General features: G+C 33.1%; 2 protein-coding genes across 4 annotated transcripts in view; both read right to left on the minus strand.

Moving 5' to 3' along the window:
• LOC130666166 (lachesin-like) overlaps positions 1 to 26,842 on the minus strand; it is an 853,034-nt gene that overhangs the window by 741,978 nt on the left and 84,214 nt on the right. Inside the window, exon 3 of the mRNA XM_057466969.1 lies at positions 18,930 to 19,058. Within this exon, the coding sequence (XP_057322952.1) occupies positions 18,930 to 19,058 (129 nt within the window). The remainder of the gene's footprint in view (positions 1 to 18,929; positions 19,059 to 26,842) is intronic.
• On the minus strand, positions 23,196 to 25,667 carry LOC130666165 (uncharacterized). Of its 3 annotated transcripts, none has more exons than XR_008989617.1 (3): positions 24,077 to 25,667; positions 23,784 to 23,976; positions 23,196 to 23,419 (listed from the first exon to the last, which is right to left on the minus strand). XR_008989617.1 is itself a non-coding variant. In XM_057466968.1 (2 exons), the coding sequence occupies exons 1-2, from the start codon at positions 25,532 to 25,534 to the stop codon at positions 23,416 to 23,418; spliced, it is 1,755 nt and encodes a 584-aa protein (XP_057322951.1). In that variant the 5' UTR covers positions 25,535 to 25,667; the 3' UTR covers positions 23,196 to 23,415. The 3 variants fall into 3 exon arrangements, 1 of the variants encoding a protein (XP_057322951.1); XR_008989618.1 differs by having other exon boundaries at positions 23,784 to 23,994; XM_057466968.1 differs by having other exon boundaries at positions 23,784 to 25,667.

The following is a 26,842-nucleotide window of genomic DNA, read 5'->3' on the forward strand; positions in this document are numbered from 1 at the left end:
TTTTCTATTTTTATTTTTATTTTACTTGTTTATTTATTTATTCGTCTAATCTCAATTTTTTATATTTTTATTTTTGAAATACCCGCGCTAAATGAATTGGTTAGAAGTATGGCGCAGGCACACTGGGTGATAGTACGAGAAAAAAAAATACCACGCATGCGCACTTGTTAAGACGAATGTCCATACATATTTAGGCTAAAATTGAAGAAAATGCGATTTAATTTTTTTTTATTAATTATAATTGCATTGAGTTAAATTATGGATTCTTTTTCGAGATATTGTGTTTTCAAGCTACAAAAGTTTTTTACTGCTTGACGGGAAAATTTTTTAGTTTATTTTAATGATTTTCTCGTTTCTATTGCACTGGATTTTTTTTTTAAAATCGCAGAAATAATCGTTATTACATTATCTGTAAAATGGTGCATCATTTGAGATGTTTCTGTTTACTAATAACACGATAATAACAGAAGTAGTTGAAGAAAGGAGGCGGAAAAATATTTCGATCGTAAAGCACTCTCTAATGCTTCGCATTATGAGTCGTGCAATTAACTATAACTTAATTTTTTTAGTGTATGTAAATAAAAATTGTTTTTAAAATAACTGCTGATTTAAAGTTAATATAAAATAGTTGTTATAAATATAAATCTAGTTAATGGAACTAAAATTTTCAAGTTACTGTAATTGAGTTAAATGTAGGCAGGAAATGGATTTTTAATTTTTTTCCAAAACTTTAATGATTGAATAAATAAATGTTTTTAAATCGCCAAAAAGTTTTTACCAAAAACTTTTTCTCAAACATATTTTTTTTTGCCAAATTATTTTTTTCTAAAAAAATTATTTTTCAAAGAATTTTTTTTCCTAAAAATTTGTTATCTTAATTTTTTTAGAAAACTTCAGTTGTTAAAAATATTTTGAAAATAGAAATACATATTTATATCAATTATTTAAGATAAATTGGAATACTTAAACTGAACTGGCGTACAAAAGTTTTCGATTTAAGCATAAAAATATGTTGACTTGAGAAAAAAAATTTTGATTCAAGATAAAAATTGTAAGATAATTATTTACTTGGTGCAAGAAAATTTTGATGTTCCGAATCGTTAAAAAAAAAAAGTGTTCTTGAATCAAGAACATTTTTACTTGATTTGAGTTAACTTTTTTCGATGTAGTTATAATTCGCAAAAATATCGGATAATTTTAAAAAACATTTAGGATCAATATTAATAGCTGGCAAAAGTTTTTCCTTTAGCTAATAAGGTTCTTCATTTGTACGTTATCAAAACCTAAATGCGTCTTTCAAACTTTAATTTCTCTACACTGTAAAATATTATTGGACTCGGTGTAGTGTAAATGTCTGTGTAAAAATTGTGGTGTGAAAATTACACTAAGTATTGTATTAAATTTAAGCGGTGTGAATTAGAAATTTTTCCTCCGTCAAGCGTGTGTATGTGTAATTTATGTTTAAATTTTGCGTTTAAGGCAAATAATCATAAAAAAATTAAAATGTTCAAAACACGAGTTAATATCTAAATAAAATTGCTTAAACCAAGAGAAAAATTTCTTGAGAGAAAACATATGTATGGAGGAGAGGAAAGTCACCGGTACCAGACAGCAGTAGCGGGAGTAGTTCGATGCTCGCCACGAGATCGCGCCCAGCCACTGTGTAGTGTTCCTGGCAAGATATATATCTCAAAACTGTTAAATTCCAAAGTTAAAAACAATTTCGACATCAGTACAACTCTGTCATTTGACAAAGTGACAATTACATTTTTGGATTGTATTATAGTTTATCCTATATTATATCAAGACATTAATATTTATTATTAGTGGTTCAATAAATAATTTATCTTTAAAATTTAATTCTAATCAAAACTCTATAGAGTCTCTACTTAATAACTAAAACCATGTGAATGGTATATTTGTACGAAATAAAATATTTATTTAATGGATTTAACTAAAAAATATTCATTGAATTAACTAAAAAACATTGTAATGATACTTAATATTTTTGTTTGCTTTAATGAAAAAGTTATAGATGAATTAACTACCTAAGTTCAGTTTAAAAAATTAAAAATTCTTAATTGAATACAAGTTTAAAAATCAGTTACATTAACTATTTATATAGTTAATTGAACTAAAAAATATTTAACATAAGTACTTAGAGATATTTATAATAACTATCTATTGGTGTTGTAGTAACTCCGAAAAAATAGTTAAAGCGCTATTTAACTGTCATTTTATAGTTAGATTTACTGGATTTTTCTCTCAGTGTACTTCGAAGAATCAACTGAGAATCGGGTAAACGCGGTATTAAGATTCTGACGTAAATTTAATGTTGATACAGATAATTACTAAATGAAGGGAAATAAAATCAAAAGTGATTAAGTCAATTAAAAATAAATTAATTAATAAATTTTCTTATTCTAAAATTAATTAATTTATTATAAAGTCGTGGCAAGAAAGTTGATGGCCGGACGCCATTTTAATATTATTTAAAATCAGTGTGTGTGGGAATAAGTCCAGGGGCTAGTGTGAGTGTGGGCGTGTATAAATCCAGGGGATTAATTTTGAATAATTATTATTGTTAATTAAGGTTCGTTAGGTACGATGATTTTATATAGTTTTAAAATAAATGCCAAAGGTAGTTGGCGAATAGTAATAATAAAGTCGTGTGCGTGTATGTGAGATGCCAAAGGTAGTTGGCTTAATTAAGGTCTAAGAAATCGTCAAAGGTAGTTGACGAGAATAAGGTTTTAAAACGTCAAAGGTAGTTGACGGTAGTTATAAGGTCATAAGGTTACAAGGTATATGGTTATAAGGTTTATAAGTGTTTTAAGTTCATAAAAGTTATAAGGTTCATACGGTCGTCAAAGGTAATTGACAAATTGTTATAAGGGTTATAAAGGTTAAAAAGGTTTATAAGGAAAAAGGTTTATTGAATAAATAAAAGGTTAAAAAGTTAAATAAAAAGTGTATTCAAAATTATTATAAATTATCCTTTCTCTCCTCTCTCTTACAACTAATTAATTTACAACGACCCTGATGATCTAAGATCCGGCTCTGGGAGGCCGTTATCACTTCCAGTGGCACCCTTGATAAAGGACGACTAGAGTAGCAGCATAGCTCTGTTATAATAATCGACATGTGAGAATATCCCCGGCTGCCACGAAGGAGTCGGCTGTAGTTTTGATATTGGCGATGAGGCGGGCTGCATCTCCTTCTAAGCTTGTACATAGAAAGTACAATTTTTCTACCGCGGAGATTGTCGTATTTTCTCCGACGAGAGAGACGAAAAAATCTTGAAAATGCCGCCATTCTGATAAATTCCCTGAGAACTTTGGTATTGAGATGCTTGGCAGAGATGGACGATGGTGAGAGGTCTCTTGTAAACTCACATCGACTAGTGAGGCTCCGGCTGGAGGTTCTGTGGCTTTCATCTCAGTGATTCGAGTAGTCAAAGCAGCTTTGGATAGAACAAAAGCCTTCATGGCTTCTTCATATCACTTCTGCTTGAAGTAGTCATGATCTGGAGAGGCGTCTGATTTCGAGGAGACTAATTTTTCGTAGTCTGCCTCAAATTTCTCCCAGTTCAACTTGAGCATATTCAATTTCGCCTTGGCAGCGTGGAAATCGATGGTTGGAATGACTCCGGTCTGGACTTCGGTAGCAAGTTCAGAGATGTATATGAACTGGCTCTCTTGAAGCTTGAGTTTGCCCGACAAGTTGGCTATGATGAGATGTCTTTAATGTTTTAATCAACCTTAAACTCCCCGCAGCACTCCGTGCTCCGCAATGCGGTGAGTTTGGATTGATTGATTTCTTAGAGATGTCCGTAGCTTCTCGACGAGGTTGTAGAGAAATTCGACTTCAATAGAGAACTATCGGACTCAAAAGACCAAAAAGTGTATGAGGAGTAGTCTTCCGGTTAGATAGTTAACTCTATTGGAGCGAAGTCTTACGTTATAAATTTGATGGCCTTGAAAAAGGCCGTTGTGGTCTTGAGAAAGACCGTTGAGTTTTGCGTTGAGAGTTTGAGATGACGATGAGTTGGTTCTTAAAAGTGTAACGGGGGAAAATTTGAATTTCCCGATCGACCTAATTAAATATCTACTCTATACGCGGTCGATAAATCGATTAACTGCCCCATGGTTATCCTGGGTATATTTAGTGATCGACTTGTCGCAGGGCGTGGAAATTAAGGGAGCTCGTCGTCAGTCCCACTTAGTGATAAGTAGGAGTGGTTAATTTCCCAAAGATGTCCGAATTGATGTGCGACGAAAAGTTAAGTACGGGAGACGGAAGCCGATCGGGACAGTCCGTCCGGAACGATCAAGTGAGGTGCCACGGTGATAAAACGCTGTCGTCCAGACGCTACCAGCAGAAATTCAAGGTAATTATTCAATCAAGACTTGGCTTGTGATTAGTGAAACCCAGCGATAATTAAAATTTCCGATATTAGTTGTAAGATACCAGGCACACAGCCGGTATGCTTTGACATAATTACTAATACCGTTAACAAAGCAGATGAAGGAGAGTACGGTGTCGCGAAGGATAAGGACGACCGGAGTAGCAGCATAGCCCTGTTATATTTGGTGCCCAACTTTGAAAAACCCCGCGAAAATTTGTAAGAGTAAGGTTGAGGAGTTAGTTTGTAATTGATTAATCATAAACGGAAAAAAAAATTGTGTAGAGTTGTGTGGAAATAAGAGATAAAAATTATCGTAGGTTTTGAGTACTTAGAGAAACCGTAAAAGTAGAAAACTTTGGCCGAGAAAAATTAATTTTGAAAAAGATTTTGTGGTAAAGTAAAAATGTGAAAAAAAAATTGTGTGAAAAAATCATTTGAATATAATTATTAGAGAAATATGTATTGGGATTAAATTTGGGGACAACAAGTTCTAGAAAAATTTTCTTAAGGCTTAAAACAAATTTCAACAGATAGAAATTAAGTATTAAATAAGTAATCTATAGTATATAAAATAAATATTAAGGATAATATTAAAATTAAGTAAAGTAGTTGTCGGCTTAAATTCAAGAACAACAAAAACTACTTATTACTAGACACGTCATATTTCTAAATTTAGAATAATCCTTGGACATAAAATTGAAAAACAAAAAGATTAACATCCTCGGACTTAAAATCGAACACAAGAGATTAAGATTTAAACTTAACGGTCAACATTTGTTCAAATTGACAAATTATTATTCTAAATTTATAAATACTCAAACATTGTAAAAACGATAAACATAAAATGTTTACTCAATCACAAGACACAGACATTGCACGAGCGTGTTGGTTGTTAGCAGGCAGGGGTGATAGCCGCTCAACAATCACACGAAATCCAAGGACATCATTGATATCATCGACAAGTCTGACGTTTTCAATATCAACAAGACCAACACCTTTAGTAACATCGACTTCAAGAAGTATGAGTAATCCACTACCTCCAATTTCGAATTCAGGTAGCCATGGATTTGTCAGAGCCGCTGATGAGTTGGATTTTCCACCCAGTACGCAGGCTGGTGACGTCCATAGGCTGTTGCCTTGATAAAACCAGATCGTCGATGAACAACTGGAAACTGCTGCAGCGATCAATCAATTATCTCAAGTGCTCAAGGAAGTTTTAATTTGTAACAGAGAAATGAACAACAGGTTAAACTCACTCGAAAATTCTTTGCATTCGAATTCACCGGTAAACTGAAGAGCAGCTGATGTTCAATCAATTGGTTCAACCTTTGCCTCGGTTTAGTTTAGTTTAGTTTAGTTTATTTATTTACGATCATGGAGCTGCTGCTCCTTGTGATCAGATATCAATATACATCTTATATTATTATTATTATTAGCAATAATAGTTAAAATGAACTCAATAGAATACAATATAATTTAGACGCTTACTCACTCATTCCAACAATACAATAGTTTAATTTATTTATTAAGGCTTACTTATTTTCTAGATCCATTAGATACAAATAGCATTTACTTCTAAATTCATCTAGAGTTATTGATGTCGTAATTTCGATTGGAAGCGAGTTCCAGAAATTACAACCCGTAATCAAAAATGACTTCTGGTATGTTGTTGTTCGAGCAAATGGAACTAGAAGAATATCCGTTTTGGTTAAATCTCTACGAGACGCAATGTTGGGCCTAAGGACTAGCTGATGCCCAAAAAGACCTGGTCGCATAAGACATAAAGCTTTATAGAATTCGCACGAGACAAGCTGTAGCCTACGACTATGAGGTGTTAGCCATCCTAATTGATGTCGATACTGCGATATATGCTCATCTCTCTTAATTCGCAATACAAAGCGTACGCAGTTATTTAATGAAACCAAAAGTGATCTCTCGAGGTCCACTGTTAAGTTCGTGAGTGCGCAGTTGCAATAGTCGTATATAGGCATTACTAGTCCGATTACCAACCTACGTTTTAATGGTGTTTTTAGATTAGAATCATTTAAACGAATCCTATAAAGAGCATAAGCAGCACGTTTTTTAACACTGGCGATATGCGAGTACCATGAAAGTGTACTGTCAAGTATAATACCCAAATATTTGAAATTATTAACAAACTCAATTACGTCATTATTTAGGTATAATTTGCCTGTAACTGTAACAACGCACTATAGCACTAGGTGGGGCAAGGTTTGGCGAGGGGGGAGTACTCAGCTGCTGATAATTGTCAGTACTGTGGGTCTCAAATCCAGCTAATCAAACCATATCGATTGCAGATCGTATTAATTACTTACAAGAACAAATATGTGCAATTACAACTTATTCAACAACAAGAAATGGATCAACAACACCAGATTCCGTCGTCAAATCAAAATGGCAACAATAATTATCAGAGAACAAGAGCAGGGAATTGCCTCCAGGCAGATGGTTGTTTCTACATCTTGCCGGAGACACCCGCTCTGATTCTAGCGTTCCAACAAAATCTAGGCAGGTGTAGTGGACCATACGCTGAGGAAAGAAGGTGGAAAAACATTTTGAGCAGCTTGAAAACAGGCAATATACATTTTCCTCAAGAAGATATGATAGTTAATGACTTCTTGAATTCAATCGAAGCTAGAGCCAATAGAGAAGGATGGACTGAACAAGAATTTCTTATAGCTATCAGTTACATATTACAAGGAACTGCAGCACGCTGGTTTGACGTCAACTATCCTCATTGGGTAAATTATACGCAACTTATATCAGAGTTTAAAATGGCATTTGGGAGCTCTGCAACTGACCATCAAATAATAACAGAAATCAGCAAAATAAAAATGAAACCTGGAGATAATGTGACTGAGTTCGTCCTAAAAATCCAGCAAAAATGCCAGGCGATGCAGAGGCCTTTACCAGTTGCTGAACAAGTCATTTGTATCCCTAATCATCTGACGGACGAGTTAAGAACTCTGGTTTTCGCCAGACCCGTTGCCACATACTAGGACCTGCTCAACGCTCTACACGAGGGAGTTTGTCGTCTTGAATGGTGTACTGAACCAGTAGAACATCAAGAAAAGCCTCGATTCAATATGATGCAATCATCATCTGGTCACGTCATCTTCGAAGAAGACAAAACAACGGTTAACAACAATTATTGACCTTCGTACAAGCCAACTCAGAACCAGATAAGACCGCAGCAACGTTATCAGCAAACCGAACAAGCTCAAAAATTTGAATCAAGGCTTGGTAAAGCTTCACGCACATTTTCGAGATTTACCAAACCATGCTTCAACTGTGGGATACATGACCACCTGTTTAGAGCTTGCACCAATCCAAGAAGGGAGGTTTGCAACATATGCTTTGAGGTTGGTCACTCAAGACGTGATTGCAGTCATCTGAGAAATGTGAATAACAATCTACGGGAAAATTCGTTGCCAAATAAAATAATTCGAAGTCATCAAGAGGATAAGGACAGCCCTGGAAACAACTTGGAAAGGATTAATACATGGACCGAACTCTTCGTCGGCTCAGGGTATTCTTGGAGTAACGAAAGGGTTGATTAAACCAATACATTAATATTAGCCGGTAGGAAATTTTGCAGGCAGGTTCGCCGCAATTTTTCCCTTCAGGCAAAAATCTCAACTCGTTAGCCGGTATGAAGTGTTGCAGGTAGTTGTAGTATCTACTTTACCGCAATACTCATTTCAGGCAGTTCTCACAGTAACTTGCATTCAGTCACAGCGTCAACAAATGTCATAACATCGAAATTAATATTTTCTAAGACCAGAAATAACGTCAGAGAATTTCATCGAAGTCGCAGGTCACTCAGTACGTGTGATAAAAGATCAACATTCTGCCATTGAAGATCTAGGCCTCCAGATCAGATTTTCAAGTTAAACTTAATAGCTTCGATTACTGACCACATAAATTGAAAGTCAAAAGTCAGTAACTCGGAAAACCAAATTTAAACGAGTCAAGAAACCGATAAGTCAAAAGCTGACATGTCTTCACCGCGCTCTCTGGAACTAGGCAGTTCACTAAGCCAGTTTACGGAATCGCAGGCAGTAGACTCGATTCCAACATCTTCATCTATCGGAATAAAAGGATCGGAAGCTCCAAGTCAATCTCAAGGCCTTCAAATATGACTTGCAAGTTGGACCAGCATTTTCAATTATCACTAACCCGGGCAACAGTCTGGCAGGGGGAGGGTAGCGGGGTAAATTGGGTCATTTTATTGACTTTTTATTGAGTTTTTCGATCATTGCCGAAAATCATCAAGCGGAACTAATAAAACTACAAGACAGCAGCAAAAAAGGACAGTAGTGACCGGAACGACCAGACTGAACAGACGTTCAAGACAGAGTCGACAGGACTGGGTAACGACCCAGATGCACCCAGGGACACAGTCAATAGGATCAGGCAAACCATCTAGATGTCCAAAGTTACAACCGGGAAGCACTGAGCTGGGAGGGCCAAGTAACCACGAGACAAGACGCGGACCAGGACAACTACACGGACCAGGGCAACTATTACTGGACGAGTGACGGAAAAAAATTCAACATAAATCGTAAAAGGTATTCTACAAAATATCCCAGACAGGGAAGTCGTAATACTGATTAATTAAAACATCTAATTAAACCTTGTGTCCGCGAAGTATTGTCGTGTAATATTCAATCGAAAACCGGTCTCAACATAATTAGCTTTGTTATTTCCAGGCAGGTTGTGTAAAGCATCGCCAGAAAAGCAATTGTGATCAAGTCAAAATTATAAAGTCATTAATAATAGGATAAATTAATTATAATTAAGTTAAATAAATTTAAATAAAAATCAATTAATAAAATTATGAACGTTAAATGTGTCGTGAACTAAAACGTGTTCGAGTTTGAGTATTGGGTATAGAGTCCGTGAATTAAATATTAAGAGGTAAAATAAAATAAATCCTAAAACCGGCTTAACAAAATTGTTGATAAAAGAAAGGTTAACGTTGATAAGAAATTAGTTGTAAATTGATTAGTGATTTTAAAGTGTTAATTAATTATATGGGAATTAATTTAAATCAGAAAATAGGTGTAATGAAATTTTATATTGTAAATCGCGTGGGTGTGGATAGTGTAATTATGAAAGTTATGGATAAGTAAATAAGGTTTTATCACGTAGAGGGCCAAGGTGACCGCGTGAATTTGTTGTTAAGGTTTTATATCGCGTCGAGGGTCCAGGAGACCGCGCGGGAGAATATAAAGTTTTATCCACGTAGAGGGTGTCGTTGACAGCGTGGAAAATAGTTGACAGCGTGAATGAGTTTTGACTTAGGTCAGAGCAATAATATATGGAATATCCGAGAAAAACATTAAAGACTGGGTTTTTCAATTTTTCGCTGACAATATGTTTAAAACTAAGGAACAAGTTATATGACATTATCTGATGATCGGAAGAGACTACAAAGAGAAAGAGTTGGTATGATTTCAGACACATTTTAGCCCATTACATTTTGATATATCTGGAAAAAATAACATAAAATGTTATTTTTTTAACTTTTCAGCGCCGATATCTTTTGAACTAATCAACCGACTTTGACGTTTGAGGTGGCAATCGGCGCGTTTTTTTTAATTCTAGAGCTGATTAAATTTTAAAATTGATCGTATGAGTCACTTCAAAGATAATCGAAAAAAAACGTTTATTATCATTTCTTTCACCAACGATATCTCTCGAACAAATTAACCGATTGGAATGGTTGAGGTGGCATTCGAAGCGGCTTAAACAATTTTTTTTAAACGAATTATTAGTTAAAAAGTTACCAAATTACACACACACACACACACACACACACACACACACACACACACACACACACACACACACACACACACACACACACACACACACACACACACACACACACACACACACACACACACACACACACACACACACACACACACACACACACACACACACACACACACACACACACACACACACACACACACACACACACACACACACACACACACACACACACACACACACACACACACACACACACACACACACACACACACACACATACATACATACATACATACATACATACATACATACATACATACATACATACATACATACATACATACATACATACATACATACATACATACATACATACATACATACATACATACATACATACATACATACATACATACATACACACACTCGGACATCATTCTGAAAATAATCAGAATAGCTTCCTAGGACCTCAAAAATTCGACATCTGATGAAAACTCGACTTTCGAAAATCGGGGTGAAAACAATAACTTTCCCATTTTTCGAAAATCGTCGATTTTCTTAGCGGGAAGTTAAAAAAAAAAGTAATTGGTTTCGGTCTGATTTTTTAAAACCAAATTTCTAACAGATCTTGACGTTTCAACGTTCTAAGTAGCTATTCTGTCTATTTTAAAGATGATGTCCGAGTGTATGTATGTGTGAATGTATGAACGTAACCTTCACAGACCCGAATTACGGTAAATTACGGTAATCCAACGTAAAAAAACGATTTACCGTAAATTACGGTAATTTGGCAATCCGACTGAATTTTTATGTTAGATTTACCGTATTCTGCAGTAAATTTACGGTAAAAATACCGTAGCTTAGGTAAGCCCACCGTAGTTCGCTAACCGACTTATACGTTGGTTAAGCTGTAATATATTTCCTACAGCTTATGGAATTATCGAAAGAAACGGAAATTCGTAATTTTTAGTTAAATTTCAATCAAAAGATATCAAGACGATAGATTTTAAGCTTTAAAATACTTTTTTCTCAATCTCGATGTGATTATTTTTCACCAAGATTTTAGCTTTCTTAAAATCATTAAAAAATTTCAGAAACCTAGCAATTCCTTTACTCTTTGGCATGAGTGTATTTAATTTATCTGAGCTGAGCTGTCTACAATACTTCTAACAAACATTTAAACCACTTATAATTTTGTGTCTTGAGAAAATTACCGAAACTGCAAATCGAAAACATTCGATGATCTCTATGTTTTCATCAACAGTTTACATATTCATAGAAAGTATTGTTACGAATATACCCAGGAGGGATTTAATTCATCCTTCGTATGCATTGAAATAATTTTTTTCTAACTTTATTCGACATTTTTCACATTATTCGAATTAGTGTCGACTTTGATTCATTTAATATTTTGATACTTGAAGAGAAAACAAAAAAAAAAGAAAGACACAAGCTGTAATACTAATTTATGTAAGTAACTGTCTAATAGGATTTTATCCGACAAAATATTGTTTATACTTAAAAAATCACAGTTTGCAATTCGAATCGTGAATTTTAGAGGGTTATTGAGGATTAGCAAATTTTATATTAAATTAATTTTTTCGGTTTTTGGCATCGTTTTGAAATATAAAATCAAGATTGATTCAGTACAACTCAAAAATTTATCTTCGATAAATTGATTACATTATATAGTAAGACAGCAAATTATCTAGTCTTTTAGAAATTCCTAACAAATGGAAAAAAATAAAAAAAATGCTGTCTATCAATGTTTATATTTGATTTGTAGTATCCACGTGGTTTTCTAGCTGATGGACATCGATAACAAAAAATAAACGGAAGTGTAGCAAACAAGATGTTAGGGTTGGACGAAGTCACGTATAAGCGGTGATTCAATGCCTTTACCGCTCTACTCAACCCACCAGTAGTATCGAGTTTTCCCGACGCTACGAGCAATCTGTTATTAAAATCAGCAACGAGAAAAATCCGTGCCGTATCTCCTTGTACACCGGATGTTCTCCTATACACATGTACGGGCGTGTTACAGCAAAAATTAAGCTTCTCACAATATTGATATTAACAAACACCTTTAATGAAGGTCAATAGAATAACATCTCAAAATTTTCAGTGTACGGAAAAATTGATATTTTCAATCACTTCTAAGAAAATAATTTTGGACTTGAACAAGAGTTATTGGAAAATCGATCGTTTCGGGATACAATATTTCATTTTGAATATTTCGAGCAATTTACAATCGAAATCTCTCTGATGAAATTTCCGTAAATCAGATAGTTTTCAAATCGCAAGAGCTGTAAACAAAAAAAATTAATTTTCTAACATGTCTTTGTGTTTTGAAAAAACTAATACTCAATTGAAACATACAAAAGTTGCCATGTTTTACAAGTTCCATTCAAACATTATCAACAGACTACATTACCGTGTAAAAACAAATTCTTAGCTCTAAGTCAAAAATTTGAAATTTTATTCAGGGACTACCCAATTCCACTTAGTTAATTTTGATTTTGAAAATCTAATAATTCTTCATCGGAATAACAGTCAAGCCATAGTAAATATTGGATCTTTTTACATTTCCGTCAAATCTATGAGATTCATCACAAATTGTCATGGGATCTGTTTAATCGAGAATTTTATTCTGGACATTTTATTTTTAGTAAAGATTTTCTAGATTTCCTTATTGTGTTCTAGTTTTTTTCATTTCAATCACAAGCTCTTGAAATCGATCAGAACACTACTGTTTTGAGAGCTTGACGTAAAAATGAAAATAATTAGAAAACGATGCGTAATTTGAAAGATTTTTACTGAAAATAGGTTGTACTAAATAAAGTCATCAATGAAAAAGATATCACGACATTTTGTAATAAGTCTGATAGATTTACCGGAAAAGTAAAAAGATCTCGATATTTACTATAACTTAACTTCGAGCTTCAATAACTTTTGAACAGATGAATTTCTCAAAAAATGATAAGAGACCTTTTTTGTAGAGCGTCCAATTTCCTACAAAACTATCTCATAGTCTATTCGATCTATCGATGTGTTAATAAGTTGAAAACATTCAAAGCTTAAAAAAAAATTTTTTCTCGAGTTATTCGAACGAGGAATCAACTTATTCAATGAGCTAGGTCTGTAATCCACTTCGAATTTTTTTCTTTATATATATATATATATATATATATATATATAGGGGAAGAGGGGACAAAATGGGGTAGGGTGGGCAAAATGGGGTACTCCAAAAATTTGATAAATTTTTTTTTTTTCGTCTAATTAGTATAAATCCGATATAATTGCGCACTTTTAGCCCTACGCATGACACCTGGGGCAAAATGGACCAGCCGAAAATCCTGAAAAAATGATTCTTCCAAATTTTTATCGTTAAATTAAAAGAAATTTGATATATTTCCGCATTTTTAGCCCTACCCATAACACCCAGGGCAAAATGGACCAGCCGAAAATTTTTAAAAAATGATTCTTTCATATTTTTATCGTCAAATTGAAGAAAATATAATACACTAATCCATTTTTCGGCTGATTTGTTATAGCTGGGGCAAAATTGGCCACTAAAAAATATTCGAAAATAATATTTTATTTTTTTATTGATAAAATATTTTGAATAATGCAAAATAATCTGCAATCTAAAAAATCAAAAAACACGTTTTTTGGGTTCAAAATACTGACAAATAAGAAATACAAAATTGTTTTTTTTATTAAATAGCAATTAGTAATTAAGCTAATCGAGGGGAAACGATTTATTACACTTAAAAAAAATTTTCTTGAGTATTATAAATCCAAAAATAGTTGTCAAGAGAAAGAAATACATTTTTAATAATGTAAACAATTTAAAAAAAAAAAAAAATATCATTTTTTTGAGGGAGGCCTGTCTGCCCCACAAAAAATTTTTTTTTTGTCTTCGTTCCCACCAATGATGTGAAATGTAATTTTTCTTTATGTATATTACATATAAAAGATTCAAGTAATAAAATTTGATCAATTTTCAGAAATTTTTTTTTTTCAACTTTTTTTATGGGTACCCCCGTTTTGCCCGCCAAAAATAAAAATTTTATTTTTTAACGGCAGCTAAAAATTTTGTCTATTTACCTCGAATATCACTAAAAACAAAAAGATTTAGCGTATTTTAGTCATCGAAAACTTAGTATTTCCTTAGGTACCCCCTTTTGCCCTTCCCTCCCCTATATATTTATTTTGAGACAATGTGAATTGTCTTCGTTGCGGTTCCCATTTTTCCCCGTATTGTTGCCGTCTGAACCTACACAACATAATGCCGTAGTAACTAGACAAATTTTCACGTTGATATACGTCCGTAAGGGTGAAGTGGGGACATAGTCCCAAGGCTCATCCTACACCCAAAATTATCGGTCAATCACTTCGATCCTGGATCAATCAGTAATAAGACGTAAAATTTATCTCCTATTGTAAGATATTAGCAATTTACGTACGATTTTTCTAATTTGGGCAATTTACTTGCATATAATTTAACATTATTGGCACTCCACTTGCGTTATAATTTATTTTTATTATTATTATTTGTTACCAATAAAGTTTAGTTCATCCAATTAGTATTCTACGTAACCGACGATAAACTCACAATAGTATAATATCTAAATTAATAAATTCAGTGTACTAAAGTAACGTTGCTTTTGACCTAATTTTTAGAACTATATTTTCAATAATTCGATAAACTTGAAAACTCGAAAAATACTAAAATAACTTTTCTGCGGCTTTAACCCCAGATAAATTTTGCATGATACGACATAATGAAGTTCTGATACATGTATGTTGTTAGTTATAGAATATAGTTCAAATAGCACTATTATAACTATATTGACAAATTTGTCTTTTGTGTAACAGTGCGTTTCGACTTGAAATCGACCGCTAAAGCCTAGTTGAGCCTACGGCCATCTAGTTAGATAATTTTATGTCAATTGACTCTCTCTAGTCACCCGGAGCCAGGTCAGAGGCCCCCTAGATCGAATTCTATTCAGACGATAGTGGGGTAGTTCTACCCCCATCCAAATTTGTTTTATAAAAGGGCCAGCAAGCACTTGCTGACTCTCTTAACTCTTAGCGCTTAGCTCTTTGCCTCTTAGCCTCTTAGCCTCTCAGGCCCTGGCTTCCTCCCAGGACTCATTACAGTCATTTTGAGTCTTGGACTAAATTGTGAGTGCCTCGTGCAATATATACTTTTGAATTGAATATAGTATATTACATACCTAGGCCAGTGAAATAAGAAAAGTCTCAGAGCACATGTAATTGTAGGCCGAGGTGAAGCCAAGGTTGACAAACATGTGGTCTGAGGCTTTCTTTTTTACTGGCCAAGGTGCGTATACTATTTTTCTGCTCGACGAAGCTGGAAAGTTGCAACTTCGTTCAGGGCAGCGGCCCGAAAGTTGCCACTTTCCGGCCGGAGGGCAGAAAAAGTAATTTCTAATTGTCTTATAAACTAAAGTCAAAAAATAGTCTAATTGAATTTACTGTTAATATCTAAACGAATAAAACAAATTTTAACAAGTGAAAAATATATACATATTGTTAAGTCAAATTTATAAGTGCTGGTGATTTCCCCCGGGAGTTTTTGCGGAGTTCCAGTTACACTTTATACCAAAAAGATTGTCGGTGAGTTAACCAGACCCACTTCATTAATAAATCGCTGGTTTCTTTTCTCTCTCTCCAAGTGTGAGCATTTCGAGATTTTTGTTTTATATTTATTTGTTACCAGGGATCTGGATTTTACCCGTTATTTATGACAATAGAATCTTTAATAAATTATTATTATTCAAGAGAATTTATATTCTTATGTATATGGGTAAACTATGGGTAAATAAAATCAAATTATATTATATAACCCGAAAAATTATTCTTTATTTTATCTCTCCGATCCCATAGAATAAAACTTACTTTCCAGCCACGTGTCCGGTCAACGACAGAGCGAATCCTGCTCCCAGAGTGCATGCCAGGAATATAACATTCCATATTTTCAAAATATAATAAATTAGTTAAGAATAAGTTAATTCATCATTAATTAAAGGCCGTGGGACGATAAGTATACCGAATCGGCCCCAGATAGGGATCGGGCTCATTTTTTCAGGGAATGTTTGTACCCATGAGATACTTCGATGCTGCGAGTTTCAGGTCTTTATCTATAACCACTTCGGAGTAAATCGAAAAATACTGAAAATTAGAAAAAATTGATGTTCTTAGAGCGTACTTATTCGATTGATCTGAAAATTGGATATGTTTTGGGGGTTGATGGTAGCTATCTGGAAAAGAAAATAAGAGCTATTTTGGCGCACAAAAACCTAAAAAAAAACGAGCTTATATTTTTGATTTCAATTTTTAAGCATCTTACCATTACGACACAGTTATGAAAATATTTGTTTTGAATTCCTCATCCAATTTCCTATGAATCTATGGCCTTTCGAAATTTTAAAAAATGGTACTACATATTGAAAAAGAATAAAAACCATTTTTTGCTCAAAAATCGGGTTTTTCTAATAATTTTACTCTTGAACTGATAAAATACAAAACTTATTCGTTTACTAAGGTTGAGAAAACCATAAAAGAAATCAAATATCCTTACATTATTAAAATAATTTCATTTAATGTACTTAACTATTATTAAGAACTCTATCAGTAACTGCAATGAGTAAATCAGTATTCATTACTATTGTTTATGTAAATCAACGTTGTTTCAGAGAACTTGAACGTTCCCGCCCAAAATTCAATGAATTTAACAATTACAAGATGGCACTGTAATTCGAAATTGGTAACACGGTTTTTTTTTGTGAAAAGTCACTAGATCTGTAGATAACCTAAGAATTACTGAGTGTTGACATTCCAAAGAATTGACTGTACTATTATCTATATTTAGTAATTATTTTTAATTGTTTAAATAACTATTTAAGTGAAAATATGTCGACCTCTGAAGCTAATAATCCAAAGTGTTGTATTTGTTCGAAGTACCTGAAAAAAATGCCGGGTACTCCAAAACATATAAAATCTGACGAAGAAGCTGATGAGTTTTAAACTGTTTTTGAGTGTCTGATTGTAGTTGGTGATATTCTTTGTTCGAATTGTCGCGTAAAAAAATATAAAAAAACTAAACTTGAAGATGAGAACAGGAATTATCGTTGGAAGATGAACGACCTTCAGAAAGGAGTGATCTTTTAGAAAGAACAGAATCGAGTTTATCAACGATGACTTTATCTCAATCAAGTACTGATGATCCATCTATTCATTTAGATGTTGCCTGTGATGATGAAATAGAAGAATGTATAGAAGTTCAAATGAAGAGAACTGTTGCGACTCATAGATATTGTTGTGTATGTTCTGTCTCAAATCAAAATCTAGTCGTTGTTCCTCAAGATGCCCGTATGCAATGCTTTATAAAGAAAAGAATTTTTATTCCGAATGGGAATCGATGCTGCAGCGATCATCTCATAAAAAAACGCTTTTATGCGGAGAATTTGAACCACTTGAAAGTTTATTCTAATTGGAGTAACTTAAGATCTTCAGAATTGTCTAAAATGATGGCTAAAATTCCCAGACCAGCAGCAATACTCAACACTTTATTTAATAAATATAATATTACTCCTGTGATTGATGAAGATAGCGACGAAGACTAGTCACAAATTAGGAGAACATTTTTATTTATCATTTGTAGTAGAGTAATATATTTAATTGCAGTTTTAATTGTGTATGGATGAAATATCAGCGTTGAAATTAATAAATAAAAAAATTTATTTTAATAATGTAAGGATATTTTATTTCTTTTATGGTTTTCTCTACCTTAGTAAACGAGTAAGTTTTGTATTTTATCAGTTCAAGAGTAAAATTATTAGAAAAACCCGATTTTTTAGCAAAAAATGGTTTATATTTTTTTTCAATATGTAGTACCATTTTTTAAAATTTCGAAAGGCCATAGATTCATAGGAAATTGGATGAGGAATTCAAAACAAATATTTTCATAACTGTGTCGTAATGGTAAGATGCTTAAAAATTGAAATCAAAAATATAAGCTCGTTTTTTTTTAGGTTTTTGTGCGCCAAAATAGCTCTTATTTTTTTTTCCAGATAGCTACCATCAACCCCCAAAACATATCCAATTTTCAGATCAATCGAATAAGTACGCTCTAAGAACATCAATTTTTTCTAATTTTCAGTATTTTTCGATTTACTCCGAAGTGGTTATAGATAAAGACCTGAAACTCGCAGCATCGAAGTATCTCATGGGTACAAACATTCCCTGAAAAAATGAGCCCGATCCCTATCTGGGCCCGATTCGGTATACTTATCGTCCCACGGCCTTTAGCAATAATATAAAATAAATTAAACTAAATCATTAAATTAATTAGTAACGAGTACAGTGGCTGGTTGACACGAGCCAGTCAAGGTCACCCGTTATATTTGTTTTATAAAAGGTTTTATAAGCATGAGTGTGGTTAGCGTTTTATGCCAATAACATTTTTATGGAAAGTCTGTACGTTGTTTTGATTCTCGTTTTTTAATAAATTTTACTGCTTTTATGAGAATCCAAAGTTTTGAGAACGTCTTTAGAGAAATCTACCTTCAAGTCTGGCTTCCAGATACCAGTTTATATTTCTATTTAGTGAAAATATAAAGAACAAGGAGGACAAGAATTTTAATATGTTCTCTTAAGGACTTCAGCATAATTTTTTTCTACTCACAATCAACTGATACTTTGATCTGTTTACTAACAGTAGGCGGTACCCCGTTGCTAGCTATACACAAGTATGCTCCCATACCAAGTCTTGAGATCCGTGTCATCTCCAGAGTTTCAGCTTCCCATTCTAGAACTGAAAAAAATATTCATCATCGTTTACAGAATTTTTTCAACTGAATTCAGTAAAATATTTAGAAAAAAATATAAACCATTGAGTGATTTCAAACTAATCAACAATCAATACAGTGATTCCTTTCGGACATATAAGTTAATCGACCAAAAAGTCGTTTCAAGTAATCAATGGATGAGCGTTCCATTTTTCTCCAGAAAAATTTTTGATTCTTGTGATATGTATTTGTTTTTCTTTTGAGTAAATTAAAAAAAAATTCAAGCTTAATACTGAACTGTTGGATTGATTTCAGAGTTGAGGATAACTTAATTATATCATAGTATATACGGAAACACTTTTATATAACTTTATATCGTCTTCTTATTTAATTGAATTGATCACACGAAGAACACAATAGCACAGGTACAAAACAGGTGGTGTACTAAGCGTGCAGTTGGGGCCAACGTCCATATCATTTTAGCTATTTTCTATATTTTTTTGTGCCTCTGACGAACATTACTGATAGCTGACGAAGCAATTCCCTATTGTTACCTTTCTTTGTCCAATTTGACTACACCGTAATGTTTCTCCGAAATTAAACATAAGGAATAACTAATGATAATACTTCTTAACTCAACATTTTTGATCTGAGATATTTATCATCATCTAAAGTTCTGGTCAGCTATATTTGAGTATTTTTAGGTAGATTTTTTTAAAATCAAGCTATTGTATTTGTCTTCATGGTCGATTTTTCAAGGAATTTTGTTATAACCTACCATGATTGGTTGAGTAGGGTTCGAAAATTATATTCATTAAAAAGTTTATATATATATATATATATATATATATATATATATATATATATATATATATATATATATATATATATATATATTATGGTGCGTCGTTCGAAACGACTATTTTTTTCTGGTCCATCGACGGAATAATGTTCTAAACCTGGAAAAAAAACAATTTTTACCAAAGATGAGCTCTTAATTTCAATTTTAAGTACTCGCTAAATAAATTTTAACTTTTTCCATTTAATTAACACGTAAATTTTGATTTTTTTTTCAATTATCTATAACTCCGCGGTATTGCAAGATATTAAGTCGCAATTAGGCGGAAATAACAAAGGAATGCTTCCCCTTTAAAAGTCCTTGTAGCTAATTGACGTTTTGTAACCCGCCTCACCGGTAAAAAATCTTATAGCCAATTTTTTCTCAAATTCCGTGGTTTTCTTTTATTTTACTCGCAAACCACTAACTTAACAACAAAATTGTATAGGATTTTTTCATAGGAAATTTGATTTCCTATAAAAAAAAGCCATTGAGTCCATTACCGTCAAGCCAGTAATTTCTCAGACAAATTTAATGAAACATCTCAAAATTTGAAAAATCGCTGTTTCATCCAAGATTTCAGAACTTCTTCATAAAATTATGACCGGAGAAATATATATGTACAGGTCTACGTATCATTAAAAATATGTCATATAATATGAAACTGTCTCCTATTACACTTACCTCCATCTTTTCTTAAATTAACTCAAATGTCTTTGTTCGACCATCGGAAGCTTTCTTAATTACTACCTTTCTCAGTGCAAAGATGATTGTTACCTACTTTTCACAATTACATATAAATGTTTAATATGTATATTTATATTTTATTCTCATACATGATTTCTTTCTGCCGCCATGATTTCATAAAAAAGTACTGAAATCCCGGATGAAACAGCGATTTTTTAAATTTTGAGATGTTTAATTAAATTTATCTCGGAAATTACTAGTTTTACGGTAATGGCTTAGATAACCGTTTTTGTAGAAGATTAAATGTCCTATAAAAAAAGTCCTGTACAATTTTGTTGTAAAATTAGTGGTTTGCGAGTTAAATAAAACCAAAAAAACATGAAATTTGAGAAAGAATTGACTTTAAGATTTTTTACTGGTGAGGCCAGTTACAAAATCTAAATTAGCTACAAGGACTTGCAAAGAGAAAGGATTCCTCTGTTATTTTTGCTTAATAGCGACCTAATGTCCTGAAATGCCGCGGAGCTATAGATAATTGAAAAAAAAAAAAAACAAAAAATAAAAATTTACATGTTAATTAAATGGATAAATTTCAAATTCATTTAGCGAGTAGTTCAAATTAAAATTAAGAGCTCATCTTTGGTGAGAATTTATTTTTTATATATTCAAAACATTATTCCCTCTTTGGACCAGAACAAAAAATAGTCGTTTCAACCGAAGCACTCTAATATATATATATATATACTAGCAGACCCGGCCACGCGTTGGTGTGGCTAAGGTTCTTGCCATATTAAACTGAATTGTGTGGCTCAATTAGATATACATCAAATTGAATGAAATATAGTATAGTGCCGGATAGCTCAACTGGTAGAGCACGGCGCGATACCGAATTGGTCTGGGTTCGATTCCCAGTTCGGGCTATCTATATTTTTCTCAATTTATCTATAAATTGTCTTATTGAGAAGGTTATTTGTATGCTTAGGTTTCCACTATATTTAAATGATGTATTACCGTACGATGGACGGTGTGGCTCAATAAGTTATAGATAAAATTGAACGGAATATAGTATAGTGCCGGATAGCTCAACTGGTAGAGCACTCGGCGCGATACCGAATTGGTCTGGGTTCGATTCCCACTTCGGTTTATCTATATTTTTCTCAATTTATCTATAAATTGTCTTATTGAGAAGGTTATTAGCATGTTTAGTTTTCCACTATATTTAAATATAGTGGAAACCTAAACATGCGAACATGCAAATAACCTTCTCAATAAGACAATTTATAGATAAATTGAGAAAAATATAGATAGCCCGAACTAGGAATCGAACCCAGACCAATTCGAACCCACACCAAATTAAAATGTGGGCATGAGGCAAACCTCGCTTTTGCCACTCAATCGAATACAACCAACAACGCGTGATACCAAAAACTAAATATTTAACAATAAAATCAATTAAAGATTTCAATTTTTGTTTGAATACACGTGCAATTATGTCATCGCGATGAATTGCTTGTTGTCCTGGTAATAGTAAAGTTTGTATCTCTTTCCAATTCGGATTACATGTGAATGTAATAAACAAATTGTAGCTTATATAAAGTCCTCCTAGAGAGTAAATCACCGTCGGAAATTGTCGGAAATTTTCGGTTTGTAATGTTAATGTGTAGTAACGGCGTGAGATTAGACTTCTTTTTCTATAGTGGGGGTAAAAACCGACGGCGACTTACTCTCTAGGAGGACTTTAAAACGTTTGTATTTCTAACATAGCGCCATCTATTGAATACTTACTCAATCCAGTCAACAGATATCGTCATTTGTTAGAATCGTTTGGAGCTTACAGATAATTGTGACTGACAAATAATAGACAAATAATTTGCAATAAAATAATATTGCGACTATAAATTGAGATGTAAGCTATCCTATCTTTCAAGTTGGATCAAATTGCACACGGTGTGCAAATCAAATTTAAAATCGGTTCAGTAAAATCGGAGTCCATCGCGGAAAAACAACGTGACACGTAATTTTTATATACAAAGATATATATATATATCGGGGTGGTCCTTATTTTGGACATATTCGAATTTTTATGCTCCCAGTGGCTTATATGGTTCGAAATAAATAAAAAAAAATGTCCTCAAAGTTTCAGGTCTCTATCTCAATTTCAACCCGTGCCGCACAGCGATGTGAGTTTTCCATTTGAATAACACAGAGTTTTTGGCATTTAACAATTAATTTTTTATTCCGGTCGAAGTAATTGTACAAAAAATTTGAAACTCAGTAGACTTTATCCTTATAATAGAAGCTACTCTTCGAAATGTTTACAGATTTTTAGCTACTATAATTATGGAGGTACAGCAAGATCAAAAAAAAGAAAAATTTTTTTTTTTTATTCCTATCCAAATTTTTTTTTAAACAACATATCAAATCACTCTGCATCTTTACGAGAAGTTCTTACTTTTTTTCATTCTCGCACCTAAGTGGGTGAATGGTATTTCTTTGTTGCACTAATACAGTAATCGGGAACTTTGCATTAGTGTGCAGTAAAGTGTTCCTTAAAAGGATTTTTTGAATTTATTACGATCACCTCACAAACGGTTACAATTACGACAAAAAAAAAAATTCCCTTAAGGGGTTAGGGGTACTCAGGGGTATGAAAAAATGATGATTTTCAATAATTTTTTTTTTGTAGTTAATTACTTTATTTGACAAAAATAAAAACATAGCTTTATTAGAACACGTTTCGATTTGACTTCACGAAAATTTCAAAAAAAAAAATTAATAATTCAAAAAGTTATCGCTGTTTTTGTAGAGCCCGTTCCTCCCGAAGTCCTTTGCGGTGATCATCATAAGTCCTTGGAGATTCATCTAAAATCAATCGGACAAGAAAAATTAGTTTTATTAATAGATAATCTTGTGCCTGATCGAAGCTTTTTTTTTTTTTTTCGAAATTAACAAAATGGCGGCCTCAGGAAATTTTTTTCAAATTTTCGAGAAAAAAACCGACAGTTTATTGTTAAAAAAAAATCGAAATTTTGAAAAAAAAAAAAAATCCTTCGATCAGGCACGAGTTTTTAATGTATTTCAAAAGTACAATAAATTTTATTGAAATCTACCGAGCAGTTTTTAAGTTACAGTGATCACCAGTTCAGAAAACATAGTTTTGAGAAAAACGCATTTAAAGTTTTGCTATGGATTTATGTCGAATTATAAGAATTATTTAATAACTTACACTGAGTCATCTATTCCTGGACCATATAATAGCTCTTCAGCCGACATAGCAGCTTCCAAAATATCGATTTGCTGGTGCCTACGTTGCAATCGACCTTCTCGGGTGTTATCATTAGCGCGCTTATCTGCTACTTTGATACGTGCAGCATCCATTCTTTCTGCATACCGATGAGAATTAGGCCCACAATTAAGTCCTAGTGTATTCATCAAGACTAATAATGAATTTATACCCTCATTAAATATACACATAGCAACGTATGCAGCTATTTGTACGATGGTAAAACTAGTATTTACCGTTTTTGGGCATATTTTCCATACTAGTTGGTTAAAGCTTTCATTATTATTCTGATTGAATCCACCTACACATCTTGAAAGTAAATTTTCATTACTAAGATCTTCGTATATAGGCTTGATAGCTTTTAAAACATCAGAAGGTAAAGGAGAATAATCGTGAGAAAAGGTATCAAGCTCTCCTCTTGCTTCAGCGCGCTGGTAAGAGCACCAAGATTCTTCGCCTTTTGGACACATATCATGATTCGGTTTTTCATCACTCGAGCCGTAGTGATAAAAGGTTGCCATTATAGCAGATTTCATATTTTCAATAGAATCACAATGCCGGCGTATTGCTAAACCATAGTACACAGTTAGTTTGTCTATTAATTTTCCTGTGAGCTTACCTCGACCACCAAGACCTTTTTGTTTACTCTTCAGCGTACGTAATCGACTCCCCATCCGCTTTTGGACATGCCCTATACATTCCTTTATATTTACAGTTGTATTTTCGTAAGGATCTGATTTTATAATTCCTGAATAGGTCTTGGAGTCACCATCACCAATATAGTTGGCATACTTAACTCCATATTTAGTTTCAGAATACGAAAACATTTCGACCATCGCATCCACCTCCATTTTCCCAGAAGACCCTTGATGATTAGCAGAACACACATCTTCATGCGATTGATACCATTCCTCGAACTCAACAGTATTTGTTTTTTTTTTCCAATACTCACATAGCTTACAATATGCACTTTTAATGTTTATGTCAAGAATCTTTCCAGTAAAATAGCCAATTATAGAAGAAACTCCAAATGACGATGTATATCCCCGTTTTTGCCAGGTTCCATCTCCCGATACAGTTAGATGATTTATATCTTCATTTTCAGTTGTTGGCATTGCTTGCTTTTCTTCATTCACAGCTTTCGTCATGAAGGTTTCTGCGACGGCTTTACTACAATTCAAAATCTGTTTCAGTAAAATTGTATGCGTAGATTTATCTAAAAAAGACGGCATGTCCATCAGGCCGCAAAACTTGCACAATCCTTCGTATCCTATTCCTAGTATTCTCATTACAAAAATGAAACGTCTGTTTATTTCATAAGAATGCCCAACGAAAGAACAGGAAGGAATATATTCATTTCCACAGTTATTACATGCAACTACAATTTTGAATCCCAGCCCACGTGTACTTGCTGTTTGAAACACTACATTTCCATCACATTTTTTACATTTTATAAGAGCAGAAATTGCAGTGAATACCTGAATAAAATTTATTATTCGAAATTCAGTACTGCTGTCTTCAGGTACATCATCTTCAGTGTTTTGTTTTAATTTTTTAGAAGATGTACTCTGAATACTTTCATCACGTTCGGCTGTTTTCGGATTAAAAACATTCTTTCTTTTGACTGAACGCGACTTATTAATTTTTTCAGAACTCCGAAGTTCTCTTGAAACCTTTCTAGAATCACGTCCCATGGTTAATAATTTAATTCACTTGAGAAATAATTTATCACAAAACTATCGACTGATCAGTGCAACGACTACAGGTATACTGGCAACCAAAAATTATTTTTCAGTTCTTGTACTACCTACAAATTGTGAATATATGTAGAAGGATATATATATATATATATATATATATATATATATATATATATATATATATATATATATATATAATTATAAATACATTAAAATGGGGAGATATTCATGACAATGAAACCCGAAAGGTCGGTTGCTTGCAGCTGTTTCTAGCTACCTGCTCTCGAATGCCACGTAGCACCCGAGCGTCCTTTGGTCATTGTTAAATAACTCGAAAAGAATTTGTCGGATTCACTTCAAATTTTCACACAATATTTTTAAAATATTATACTTTAAGAAAATGCAAAAAAAAAAAAATCGATTTTTTGAAAATTCTGACTACCCCTAACCCCTTAAAGTTTGAGCTTTTAATTCCAACGGGACCACGTGCCACAAATTTTGTTTTTGTGAAATAAAATACCGAAATAAAATATTATTTTATATTTTATTTTATTTCAATCGAGCACTTCTGAAAATCAAGGATTATCTGTGTCTCAAACGCAACAGCAGTCTTGTCGCCTCGCCATGTAAGAATAATCTGACGTCATTCGTCAAGTATTTCGTTAATACGTACGCTGTGTGTGTCTCCGGACAATAAAATAAATAAGTTTAGTTTATTTTGTCAACGACTGTTTTGTTTTGAGTAACGAACTGACGGTGTTTTGATCAAGTACGATTTCTACAACCATCCCTTGCGACCTTCAACCCACTCTGGAAACACTCTGGAATCATAGTCAGAATGTAAACATTCTGAGTCCAGTGTGTTCCCAGAGTGGTTTTGTGCCCTTTTTCTAGAGTGAAACCAAAGTGGTTTCAGAATTGATCCAGAGTAGATCAAAGTGTTTTCAGAATGGACTCAAAGTGAATCCAGAATGAAATCAAAGTGTTTTCAGAATGGGCCCACAGTGAGTCCAGAATGGAATCAAAGTGTTTTCAAAATGGGCCCAGAGTCGATAAAATTTAAATACTAAGGACTAAAAAAAATTGGGTACTTTCTAAACTCATAAATCAATAATAATCTACAGAAAAACAATCTTAACCCAAATTTTTTAATTAACTATGCTTTTGTTAATTAGTTAATTTTTACTTGTTGAAAGTTTACATAAAAACCCTGATTATTTCCAAACTAAAAACCCCGAATTTTTTTTACTTCTTAAAGCTATTCTTGACAGGGTTTAGAAAAGATAGCTGGTGAAAAAATAA

Source organism: Microplitis mediator, chromosome 3 (assembly GCF_029852145.1).
Source record: "Microplitis mediator isolate UGA2020A chromosome 3, iyMicMedi2.1, whole genome shotgun sequence".
Classification (NCBI taxonomy): Eukaryota; Metazoa; Arthropoda; class Insecta; order Hymenoptera; family Braconidae; genus Microplitis; species Microplitis mediator.

Excerpts from the sequence above, each read along its gene's own strand:
- LOC130666165 (XM_057466968.1), bottom strand. The coding sequence starts at position 25,534 with ATGGGACGTGATTCTAGAAAGGTTTCAAGAGAACTTCGGAGTTCTGAA.